Source organism: Gopherus flavomarginatus, chromosome 4 (genome assembly GCF_025201925.1).
Source record: "Gopherus flavomarginatus isolate rGopFla2 chromosome 4, rGopFla2.mat.asm, whole genome shotgun sequence".
Lineage (NCBI taxonomy): Eukaryota > Metazoa > Chordata > Testudines > Testudinidae > Gopherus > Gopherus flavomarginatus.
Window position 1 is genome coordinate 106,692,467 of NC_066620.1, and position 12,547 is coordinate 106,705,013.

General features: G+C 41.2%; 1 protein-coding gene and 1 long non-coding RNA gene across 4 annotated transcripts in view; one reads left to right on the forward strand and one right to left on the reverse strand.

Moving 5' to 3' along the window:
* The window catches only part of UTRN (utrophin), a 565,218-nt gene that overhangs the window by 145,886 nt on the left and 406,785 nt on the right, over positions 1-12,547 (reverse strand). For all 3 annotated transcript variants that reach the window (XM_050949465.1, XM_050949463.1, XM_050949464.1), the window contains 3 exons: positions 5,342-5,610; positions 3,219-3,365; positions 1,752-1,830 (listed from right to left, as the gene is read on the reverse strand). In XM_050949465.1, the coding sequence (XP_050805422.1) occupies positions 1,752-1,830; positions 3,219-3,365; positions 5,342-5,610 (495 nt within the window). The remainder of the gene's footprint in view (positions 1-1,751; positions 1,831-3,218; positions 3,366-5,341; positions 5,611-12,547) is intronic.
* The window catches only part of LOC127049346 (uncharacterized), a 202,779-nt gene that overhangs the window by 74,452 nt on the left and 115,780 nt on the right, over positions 1-12,547 (forward strand). The gene's annotated exons all lie outside the window — the stretch shown is intronic.

Below are 12,547 nucleotides of genomic sequence, written 5' to 3' on the forward strand. Positions count from 1 at the left end.
TGATTATTATTGCAGTGTTCATCTAAAAACTAGAGACAGGCCTGAATTAACACCTTGTATATGAACATACTTGAACTTTGGGGGGTGCTGGTAGGTGAGAGAAAGATTCAGAAACTGAACATAGATCTTTATTCCACAGTTCCACTATGTTTCTATAATGGGTGAAATGTCGGCCATGGATCTGAAAATCTCAAACACTTGGAGGTTCCAGATCTAAATTTCTAAAAACTCAGTACATGGCAATAAATAAATAAAATTGCCACTCCAAAGAAGAAAATTTTGTTGGACTTTTCCCCTCATTTGAAATTCTGAAAACTCAGAGCAGGTCATACAGTGAAACTTTTGATTAATATGGGTTTTTTAAAAAAAGAAGTTTGACCAGCTCTCGTCTTGTATCAATTTGGTAGTAAGGCCAGAGGTAAAGATAATTTGAATGAAAAGAAGACAGATATCAGAGGGCAAAAGGACAAGAACTGACATGTGTGACACATACTCTCTCTCTCTCTCTATTAAAAAAACGATGCTTGGTGCAGAAAAGCAGCAAAACCTGCAAACAAAGAATGAATGATCAGATAGGTGATCCATGAGAATGGAATACTATAGAGAGATGAAGTGAAATGAAGAATCATAGAATATTAGGGTTGGAAGGGACCTCAAGAGGTCATCTAGTCCAACCGGCTGCTCAAAGCGGGACCAATCCCCAGATTTTTAGCCCAGTTCTCTAAACGGCCCCCTCAAGGATTGAACTCAGAACCCTGGGTTTAGTAGGCCAATGCTCAAACCCCTGAGCTATCTCTCCCTGAGGAGGAAGAGGGAATCAACTTAGCTGAAAGAATGATGTAATTAACTACAAGGAAGTGAAACTTCCTGACATTATGGGTCAGTTAAGGGTATCATCATGTGAGAGCAGCAAAGAACCCTGTGGCACCTTATAGACCAAGATGTTTTGGAGCATGAGCTTTTGTGGGTGAATACCCACTTTGTCAGATGCATGTAGTGGAAATTTCCAGGGGCACATATATATATATGCAAGCAAGCTAGAGAGAACGAGGTTAGTTCAATCAGAGAGGATGAGGCCCTGTTCTAGCAGTTGAGGTGTGAAAACCAAGGGAGGAGAAACTGGTTTGTAGTTGGCAAGCCATTCACAGTCTTTGTTTAATCCTGAGCTGATGGTGTCAAATTTGCAGATGAACTGAAGCTCAGCAGTTTCTCTTTGAAGTCTGGTCCTGAAGTTTCTGCTGCAGGACGGCCTCCTTAAGATCTGCTATAGTGTGGCCAAGGAGATTGAAGTGTTCTCCTATAGGTTTTTGTATATTGCCATTCCTAATATCTAATTTGTGTCTATTTAACCTTTTCCGTAGAGACTGTCCAGTTTGGCCGATGTACATAGCAGAGGGGCATTGCTGGCATATGATGGCGTATATTACATTGGTGGACGTGCAGGTGAATGAACCGGTGATGGTGTGGTTGATCTGGTTAGGCCTTGTGATGGTGTTGCTGGTGTAGATATGTGGGCAGAGTTGGCATCGAGGTTTGTTGCATGGATTGGTTCCTGAGCTAGAGTTACTATAGTGCGGTGTGCAGTTACTGGTGAGAATATGTTTCAGGGGTCGGCAGGTTGTCTGTGGGCGAGGACTGGCCTGCCACCCAAGGCCTGTGAAAGTGTGGGATCATCGTCCAGGATGGGTCGTGAGAGGTGACTGGAGAGAAGGCTACTGTCTCAAATTTATCAATGTATTACTAGCACTTACTGGAGAGAAAATGTTGAGATTCAGGGCCAAAATCCTGGTGTGCTTCCTGTAGAAGTTTAACGCGATCCTCCACAGATACCTATACACAAACAAAATAACAAGGTTTCTTATTTATTTTGTAAAGCAGGAGTCACAACAAAAACATTGGTTTGCATGCAATTCCAAATAATTTTCGTGTATCTTCTACATTTACTTACTCTCAGTTCATTACACTCACTGTTTTTCTTTTTCAATTCCAGGTAACGTTGTGCTTGTGTAAGCAATACAGATCAATAATGAACGGAAGTTTCAAGGTGACTAAAGTGGTCCATTGAAATGTCTGTTTTATTTCTCCCCATTTCTCCTGTCCAACTGTCTGTAGTCAGCAGACCTCATTTTGATTGTATCAATCTTACAGCTGCCTTTACAAGATGAGACCATTCTGGAGCTGACAGGATGGCCAGACGTCCTTCTGGTTTATTAATTAAACTGCACTAAGCACGTGCAGCAGGGGCTTGGCTGCTTAGCTAATTCTCTTTACGGCCAAAAATCATTCCAACACCAAAATTACATTTTGAGAGACAAGGAGGGATGCTTCAGAAATGTTAATAACTTTGCCTCCCAGCTTGTTTTGAGCCTAGTAGCCCAGCAGCTTACATTCAAACTCTGCAGGTTCCCAGCATCAAACAAAGGAGAAATATTTTTCCCCCTCTTTCACAGCATTTTGATTTCCCCAATTCCTTCTGTGTGTGGCAGGAGAGAGAATCTGAGATTTGGGTAAATCAAAATTAATAGAAGTGGATTGACAAAAAAAATCCATAAAAGATAGCGGTGTGGGGGGGCGGGGATGAAAAGATTGGTAAACTGATAAATTAAGAATCCTCATTATTTCATTCAGCATGAAACTGTAAATCACCTAAATGGATACACAGGTTCTGCTTTATCAGTCCTAGACCACTGAAGCACTAGTCAAATATAAGCCATATGAATCCACTCCAGACTCCTCAAGCATGTTTTCTGCTCCTAAACCTTCCCATGGTCCCAGACCTATCAGTATTCACATTATTCATGAAAAATTCCCTACGGAAATTGGACATTTAAAAAAAAATCAACTTTTATACGGGTGGCAATACAGCAGAAACGTATGTTCAAACTTTCAAAAGTTTCAATAACTAGGATTTATGGAGTTATTTCAGTGCTTACAAATTGGTACAAATATTGCTATCACACAGGTGAAATGAAAATAAGATCTAGTCTGTAAAGATTAACAGAGTCCCTTGAGCGAGTGAACTGCTGAGAGAGCAGAAAAGGGAGGCAGGCTATCAGTCAAAACAGTGAAGGAAAGACAGCTCCTTTCATTGCTTTTTGCCACTACGGTAACAGAGTCAAGAGAGCAATAAGGGAAAAACAGTAATAATTTATTTTGTAAGAGAAAAAGAAGAGTACTGCTGATGCACTTCCCCCTTCAGGGAAAGGAGGAGGGCATACCTGTAAAAGTTTCCAGCGCATATTAAGGTCATCCAGCTGGCGAGACATCTTTAAAGATGGATGAAGGTCAAGTGGAGACAGCTGACTAGATAAATCATTCACTGTTTTAACTTTCAAGTTGATTGGTGCAATCTCTTCTCTGAAAGCCTGATAGGAAAAGACGACACACACTTGGCTTGACCACCATCTTACAGAACAGAATGAAAGCTTGCATGCCATATAAAAAACAGTTACATTTGGTTGACACTGACACGGCAGTACAGATATACTAAACAAGAGCATACAACAGAGGTAATTAGCATTCTCTATGGAGGAAAGCCTATTTACTTAAATATAGTCTGACTGTAAAGGATTCTACCCTGTTGCATTATTTGATTTTAAATCCACTCCTGTACACAGGGCCCATATAAAGCCTACTTACTTCCCACTTAAGCTATCAAAATAGGCCTTAAATAAGTTTTCAGGGGTGCATAGGGCTTAGTGTGGTCATTCTGCACAGGGGTGGATTTCATCAATACTGAAATATTCTACAGTGAGTTTTAGAAATACTGTTTCACATCAAGGATTCTTAAATCAAATTTATTGAATAAGGTTGACTATTGTTCCCTGATAAAAAGCTGCTGGCAAAATCTTTATTCAAATACCTCATTACTGGATTAGCAAACATGAGGTAATGCATCTTCCAAGGAAAACGAACAGAATACTTCATGGGATTCTGACTGGACAGTTAAAACTATTATGATTAAAAAAGAAGAAAGGTTTTCTGAACCAAACAAAACTAAATATAACATTAAAAAGTAAAAGTTATAGTTATGGTTGAAAATATGTACTAAATGTCTTTCTTGCTGTGAGCAGGTAAAGATAGTTGTTTGATGCAGTGAACAAGCCAACAACTAGAAAAAGAGAAGGGTTTTTTTTGGACAACTATTCCCTACCTTCCTTGAAACTATCCCTAATCAGTCCCATTCACAGGAGACATCTACAGGCAAGAGGGGAAATTTTGGTTTGTGGGCTGCCAACAGTCCCCCACAATTCTAGCAGATCTTTCTGCTTTCCACAGCAATGAAAATTTAATAGACTTTGCTTTACCCTCCATTGCAGAAATGACATCAAGATATGACAAACTGTTTCTTAACACAAGAACAAAGAGATATTCCCTGCAGCATGCGAGAGCTTGGTTTACTGTCTATACTAAAATGGAAAAGGGGGAGGAATGTATGCATTACTCTTATATCAACTGCGGTGTGTAGATAATTCTGCTTTGACTGTGTTTGACTCCAAGTTCCTAGGTTCCATTCAACCTGAATAGTCTGAGCAAAACTTCAGGGGACAGAGGTGTAAAGCCCTACTCATTTATGTATGAACAACAGTGAAGTGAAGCAGTCAGATACACTATTTACATAGTAACATAAATGCAAATAATTATTTGCAATACATATAAAGATGGAATCTTTCTTGCAAATGTTTACAATCCAAGATAGTTGATCCTTTCATGAGTAACTTTAGATGCTAAGGTCAGAGACAAACTTGTGCCTTTCAGCATGGCTTTGATCAGTGTGTATTGTGCGTGCTTGTATGTTGGAACTGAAAGAGATTATACTGTGGAGCTGAAGAGTCTGAGTGTTTCTGGGTATGACATCATTTGAGTACTAAGGAATATCAAATGAAGTTAGTGACAATCATAAATGTTGCCTTAATTAGCAATTTCCTTGAAGTTTAATAATGGTGTTGATAGGAAATGCCCTGGAGCAAACTTAACTATAAGGCCTGTAGGGTATGTGTAACTAGTGAAAAGCAGCTTGTGTCCACACTGCAGCATATAGCTACATGTGGCAATGAAAGGCTCTGGCAGGGGGAGACAGCAAGGAAAGGCTTTGACAGCTCCCCGCTACTAGAGCCTTTCACTGCGGTAAGAAAATACTGTGGCAGAGGGGAGGCAGTGAGGAAGGGCTTTAGCTGTGAGGAGCTGCCAGAGCATTTCCCTGCTGCCAACCCACCACCAGAGCCTTTCCTTACTGCTGGAGCCTTTCCCTATAGTAGGGAAAGGTTCTGGCTCTGGGGAAGCAGTAGGTCACTACATTGCTAAAAACAGTTGTTATATTCACAAAGAATGTCATGCTTACTGTAGTTTTCTCAATATGATCCTGCAATGAGTCAATCAGTAAATCTCCTACTGGTTTCCAGCCATTCCGCACATTCTCAGCCTCTTTCAAGTCAGCATCAAGGTCGTCCATGGCACACTGCAAGTCTTTCAGTTTCTCTAACGCTTTGTCCACTTGCTTCTGCCAGTTGTTGGCACTGGCATTCAGGCTCTCCCATTTCTCTTTCACCTCTGAAGACTGCTTGCGCATAGCTTTGGCAATTCTCTGTGCTTTCTCCTCTGGGGTCAACTCTGCAGTGAAAAGGTGGTTTCAGGGTTTAGGTGTTTTTTTTTCCCCTTGTTCTTTTTTTAAAGCTGCTGTTCATTTTTGGTTGAACAGATTTAATTCTGTACAAGGAGCAATTCAATAAGACTCTATCAGATAAGATGTCCAGCCAATTCAGAGATCATCATAACTCAGCAGATTTTTCTTCAAATAAATCAACAAGAAAAGTCCATGTTGACAAATAACATAAAATGAAAAACAAAACTTTATTCTTAAAGAACAACATGGCTAGGATAACTTAAGAAATTCATCCTCATTTCCACGCATTACAAAAAGCAAGAGCCTAGGACTGGCTATTGGTGTTTGCGGTACCTCTGGAACCTGCAAGAGTAATCTGCAAATTGTGCCACCTCACTTTCCCAGTTCATGAACCTCTGCCCCAACCCATGTTTTCTTCTCTTTTAACTCTCTTTAATTCATGTTAAAATGGATCACGTTTTCTCAGTACCACACCTTAAATATTTCTGCAGCTCCGCAATAGTGATTTTAATGTTAATTTCCCACTTAAACAGTCATACAAATGGAGTACTGCAAACCTTAGAACTGCACAACAAAACCAAAAACAAAACCAGGATTGCTAACCAAAATGACAGAGCTGAGATTTAGATGCACATTCCTCATTCATTTCAATGCTGTAAGTCTAAATCCCCTAAGCGGCTTTGAAAATTGCACCCGGGATCCCCAGAAAAATCCCATGTCAATGGGTAGCTGTTATAACTGAGCAAACAAAGCTGAAGGTAGGATAAATATGGCAAGGATGGGAACCTCAGGGCTGGTCTACACTGGGGGCGGGGGATCGATCTAAGATATGCAACTTCAGTTTGATTTACCTTGGGTCCTCATGGCACGGGATCGACGTCCGCAGCTCCCCCATCGACTCCGCTACCGCCGTTCACACTGGTGGAGTTCCAGAGTCGATGGGGAACGCATTCAGAGATCGATACACTGCGTCTAGATGAGGCGCGATATATCGATCCCCGAGAAATCGATCACTACTCACCAAAAAGGCAGGTAGTCTGGACGTACTCTTAGACTTAAGGAGATAGTTTGGATGATGACACTGATTATGTCTGGAAGTTTTTGTTTAAATCCCACTCAGAGTCAAGACCTGAGAATGCATAGCATTATTTGACATTACTGTAACTTACAAACACACTATCTAAAGTTTCACTCTCTGACAGTATGTGTTAAGTACACATATGCCGGATCTCTTCCTTGTTATAAACAATTGGTGGGAGCCTGATAAGACAGTTATCATTTCCGTAACTGGTGTTCTTTGAGATATGTTGCTCACGTCTATTCCACAATAGGTGTGTGCGCTCGCCAAGTGCACTGGTGCTGGAAGTTTTTTTCCTTAGCGACCCCTGGAATGGCACCTCCGTGGCACGGTATAAGGGACGCTGCACGCCCCCCCTCCCCCACTCTCAGTTTCTTCTTGCCAGACAACTTTGACAGAGGGGAAGGAGGGCAGGATGTGGAACGAACATGAGCAACACATCTCGAAGAACACCAGTTTTGGAAAAGGTAACTGTCTTTTCTTCTTCGAGTGATTGCTCATGTATATTCCACAAAAGGTGATTCCAAGTTATATCTGTTGGAGGTGTGAAAGAGTTCAAAAATTCTTGGGATGGAGAATGGCCCTGCTGAACACGGCGTCCTGCCTGGTCTGAGAGACAATCACATAATGTGAGATGAACGTGTGAACTGAAGTGGCAGTCCTACAAATGTCCTGAATGAGAACATGGGCCAAAAAGACAGTTGACGAGGCCTGCGCCCTAGTCAAGTGCACATTCACAATTGGTGATGGAGAGATTCCCGCCAGGTCATAACAGGTATGGATGCATGAGGTGATCCAGTTGGAGAACTGCTGGGTGGAGATCGGCTGACCTTTCATACTCTTGGCTGAGGCAATGAACAGTTGTGAGGATTTTCTGAATGTCTTAGTCCACTCCAGGTAAAAGGGCAGCGCCTATCTCACATCCAGCGTGTCGAGGTGGCGCTCCCCACTGGACACATGGGGCTTGAGGCAGAGGACTGGCTGACCCATGTGATAGGCGGAGACCACCTTTGGGAGGAACGAAGGATGTGGGCAGAGTTGGACCTTATCTTTAAGAAACACCATATGGGGGGCTCTGAGGTCAGGGTCCTGAGTTCTGAGACCCGCCTAGCTGATGTGATCGCAACCAGGAAAGCCACCTTCCACAAGAGGTGTGACCAGGAGCACATGGCTAGCAGCTCAAACGGGGGCCCTGTGAGATGGACCAACACCAGGTTTAGATCCCATTGCGGGACTGGGGGCGTAACATATGGGAAGAGACGATCCAACCTCTTAAGGAATCGGCCAGTCATAGTATGGGAAAATACCGTGTGGCCCTGCATCGGTAGATAAAAGGCCGATATGGCCACCAGGTGACCCTTGACAGATGAAGGTGCCAGGCCCTGGGCTACAAGGTGAAGGAAGTAGTCCAGAATAAGCTGGATCATCCACCCATCTGGAAAACCAAGACCACTTTGCCAAGTAGGCTCGGAGCATGGAGGGCCACCTGCTTTCTAGGATGACACACTGAACCCCTTCTGAGCACATCCTTTCCTCCCTACCTAACCCTTGAGCAGCCACACCATGAGGTGGAGTACTGCAGAGATCCCAGTGATGGTTTGCCTCTGAAGTGCGGGGCCGACATCGGTGGCGCTCCTGGTACCGGCATGAACATAACATACCGGGCCGCCTGCAGGGCCTCCAGTGTGGAGGGCATCTGAACATCTGAGGAGGCCTGCTCCAAATGGGCCTGGATACTCTGCTCGACTTGAGTCAGAGGCCTAGAGGCCGGTGGGGATCGAGGATTGCCCAACATTGGTCTAGCCTCTGTCCCGGGTTTACTCCGGTGCCACAGCGAAGAAGTCTTCTTCCTAGCCTTCCTGGAGTGCCCTGTGGATGGAGAGCAGTGCTGACTAGTTGACTGCGCCGAAGGGTCATCACATACTGACACTGCGGTGCCTGGTGCTGACTCGGAGCGGCGCGCCGGTGCCGGGTTCAGTGCCAACTCCATCAGAATAGCCCAGAGCCTAATGTCCCTTTCTCTCTTGATCCAAGGCTTAAATGACAGCAAATCTTGCAGCAATCGCTGAGATGGGGGAGGGGGGGGAACCTCTGAAAAATGAAAAACTGTTTTGGAGAAAGTCTGAGAAAAAGGCAGAGGGAAGTTTTGAGCGCTCACGCTTACCAAATGTTTGAGGGAAATATTCCAAGCCATAAACTATTAAGGGAAACTTCCATCTGTGTAAATTTTAGCCTGCAGAGCCATTACTGATCCAGATGCTGACCACACTTGGTGATACCAAGGATTTTACAGAGCGGACTTCCAGGGACACTTGTGACAGAAAGATGGGGCTGCATAGGTAGATATGACTAGTCAACAGGCTATGAGGTATAAATTGTATGTAGAATCCCAGGCACCTGGAACTGGTAATCTAGGCATGAAGAAGATCCAATATCTGTGACACTGAAAGGACGGAATGGAAGAAAGCTGGAGATCATCCAAGAGATGCTTTGAAAGGAATTATGAATAGGGATATTAAGAACCACTTGGGAGCATATGAGAGACAGAGATTCAATGTTGTTCTGGGTTTGTTTGCTTTTTTGCTACAATTTTATTTCCTATAGTTAACATGAAAATTTCTGACTCTATCCTGCCACCTGAACAACTCCACCACTGGATTCTGCAACACGGTTTACCTTGTACGTTATGCTCAGTTTTGAGATGACCTTTTACCCCAGCCTTTGCAACAGATTTCTGCAAAGGGGAGAGAGAGAGAGAGATAGAACTGTAATTTAAAAGATTTGAGACAGAATCAACTATTAAAGTAATAAATTATATAGGAAGGACAATAACAGAGGATTTGATTACTTGGGGATAGCAAGGGAATTTTCATTTTAATTCATTTGGGAATTATTCATGTTAAGAGTTTAAAACTGCCATGAGCTTTTCTAAAATCATCTGAATTGACTAAAATCCAATGACAAAGAGTCAATTTACTGATTGTAAAGTCCCAGGACTATTTCAAAATAATTTCTTGTGTACCAAATATACTGATGCCGTGATAAAAAAAACAAAGTGTAAAATACTTTCTATTTGTTTTTCCGAATCATGCACTTGCAAATAGTTACTTTTCTGTACAGTATAACAACTTGCAGGTATTATTTTGGAAATTGAATACTGTTAAAAACTAAATGTTTTATGATAAAAGATAATGATCCTTTTTGGAGGGTTTAAAAACTAAGAAAGAAATAATCTGGTATCTCTGCATAAAATGGTGGTCAGATACAGGGACTTAATCATCTTGGTCAGGTGGCTAGTGATAATTTAAACTACACAAGCCACCAGCTAACTAGCCTCAATTCTGGAAGAATGGGAAATCTCTCTAAGAGCTGTTGGCATTGACAGTAGGCTTAAGGCAGGCCTCATTCTCCAACCTGATTGGAAAGCAAGTATGACAGCACTTGATGACAGTATTGGGTACAGAAATCGGATAAGCATTCTACACTGAAAGGGGGAACTCCCCCCCCCTACACTCTAATAAGGTGACCCTGAGAAGATGGCGGTGATGGCAAGTGTTGGGGAAGAGAAGAAGGAAGATTCTTTCACTTGGTTTGTCCTTCTAGCTAACACCAAACAGAAGCACATGTGACAGATGTTAGTCACATCCCTTACTGTGTGGAAGGCACCTAGAGTCCATGGTGACAGGTGTGGTGAAAGAATTAGAACTGAACAGAAATAAAAATAGAAACATTCTCCTGAAGCTGTTGAAAGGCATGTACAAGTTATTTGTTAATTCACTGTCATTCTAAAAACATGACTATTGCATTTTATTTGAAAAAATACTAGATGTATTAATGTGTTGTGATTGTTTTATTTAACTTTATAGAACCCTTGGGGGTGCTTATCAACTTGCTTTAAAAAGGCATTTACTATGGAAATAAAGCCAGATAATTAGTTTTATGAGTATAAAATTGTTTAATTTTTATTCACTTAAGAGACAAATTCATCTAGCATAACAATGTTTGCGATTGTCGTTAACAAGAAACCTCTTATTTTTTAAAGCGGAGAACATTTGCAGTGACTTTGGTTGCATAGTATAGAACTGTAGACCTGATTTCATAAAAGATGATTTAACAGTGACAATTTTCCTTGGGTTAGGAAATCTTTTCATCAGTCCATCATTAAGTAAGCTGGCACAGGGATACACAACTCCTTTATACTTTGACGAAAACATTGTACACTAGCTGTTGCTTTTTTTGTCTTCACTTAGTATGAAATCTTCTGATTGATCAGTCTCTTTTTTTATGGTACTTATTACATTATCTCCACTTCAGCAGCCGCTCAGAAAGTAAGAAAAGCTCTATAATCAGACCATCTAGTTACCAGAGAGGAAAAATATTAACTGACCTTGGAATCAGGGAGAGAAAAAAAATCCATTGCTCTGGTTGCAACTGCTTCATTTCAATAAGCATCTTTTGTGTCAAAGTGACAAAAATAGCAAAAAAAAATTCTCAATGTCTAGTGGAGGTAAACTGCAATGGGATGCGAACTTTTAAAACTGAGGTTTAGAACTCTTATTTTGAATACTAAGCAAACAGATTCCAAGGAGTGGTCAATATGAAAAAAAGAAAATATTATGTATGAACAGTGTGTTGCTTGTTTACACATTTATTTTAGATAATTTAAGCTGCTTCTAGTTCCACCAGTTCTTGTTTTTTTAAGCACTTATTCTTGTTCATTCCTCAATCTATAGAAAAAGTGCTTATTTTAGGGCCTGACAGCAGCTAGTGTTCTTTCTCTGCCTAGCCATAGTTATATGTTCTTTAAACAGCATAGAAGAACTGGAGCTGATTTAATGTCCATTCCCCCAATTATACAGAACATGTTCTCTTTTCCACGGTTCAGTGAGTCTTTGGAGCAGAAAGTGATGGGTGCAAATGACACTGTCATCATTATGAGCACTTTCAGAGCATTTAAACAGGCATAATGGGATACTGTCAAGCTCAAGCTCATAATCGGAAGAATCCAATAGTACTGTCATCACAAAATTATGTCTTTAGCATCACTCCAATGAAAACTATTCTTTGAGCTTCTAATAACCCTGGCAGAAAACTTGCTTACAACAAAAAGTACTACAGGAACAAGAAGTTTAGATAATAAGAAGCAACTGGGTACCACAAAATGTAGCAATTAGGCAAATTTAAAGCAGCCATCCATGCAGGCATAACACGGCATGCCACTAGTTCCTCATAATTCATATATCTAATGTGCATATAGTTGTGGGAAAAAAGATAGTTGATCATTTTCATCTTAACCCTTTGGTTTTTCTCTGATTAACACTGAAGGTTTTTGAAATCAAAGAAAATTAAAAAATGATAAAGAATGAGGAAAATGGCTGCAGGATAAAAGACAAATTACTTTTATCTGCAGATGAATGAATTACTAGGAGCAAAGAACACGGAATATCTGAAGTGTGAGTTTGTATACAGTGGATATTTCTGGGAAGACCAGTATATAGTCATCAATAAAGGGAAAGAAGATTCTAGTACTACATGTCTCCCCTTAATATTAAATACAGTACAGTTGAAGCCATGTTGGTCGCAGGGTATTTGAGAGAAAAAGTGGGTGAGGTAATATCTTTTATTGGACCAACTTCTGTTGGTGAGAAAGACAAGATTTCAAGCCACACAGAGCTCTTCTTCTTCAGCAGTCATTGCCTTAACACACCACCAGGTAAATCAAAGACAACTGTACCATGACAGGAAAAAGAGGTTTTCTCTATTAGAGATTAAGCTGAAAACTCACACACAGCAAAACTATTTTTGAGCTTGTCAGAAAAGCATATTAACGCTTATTCCTAAGCTTT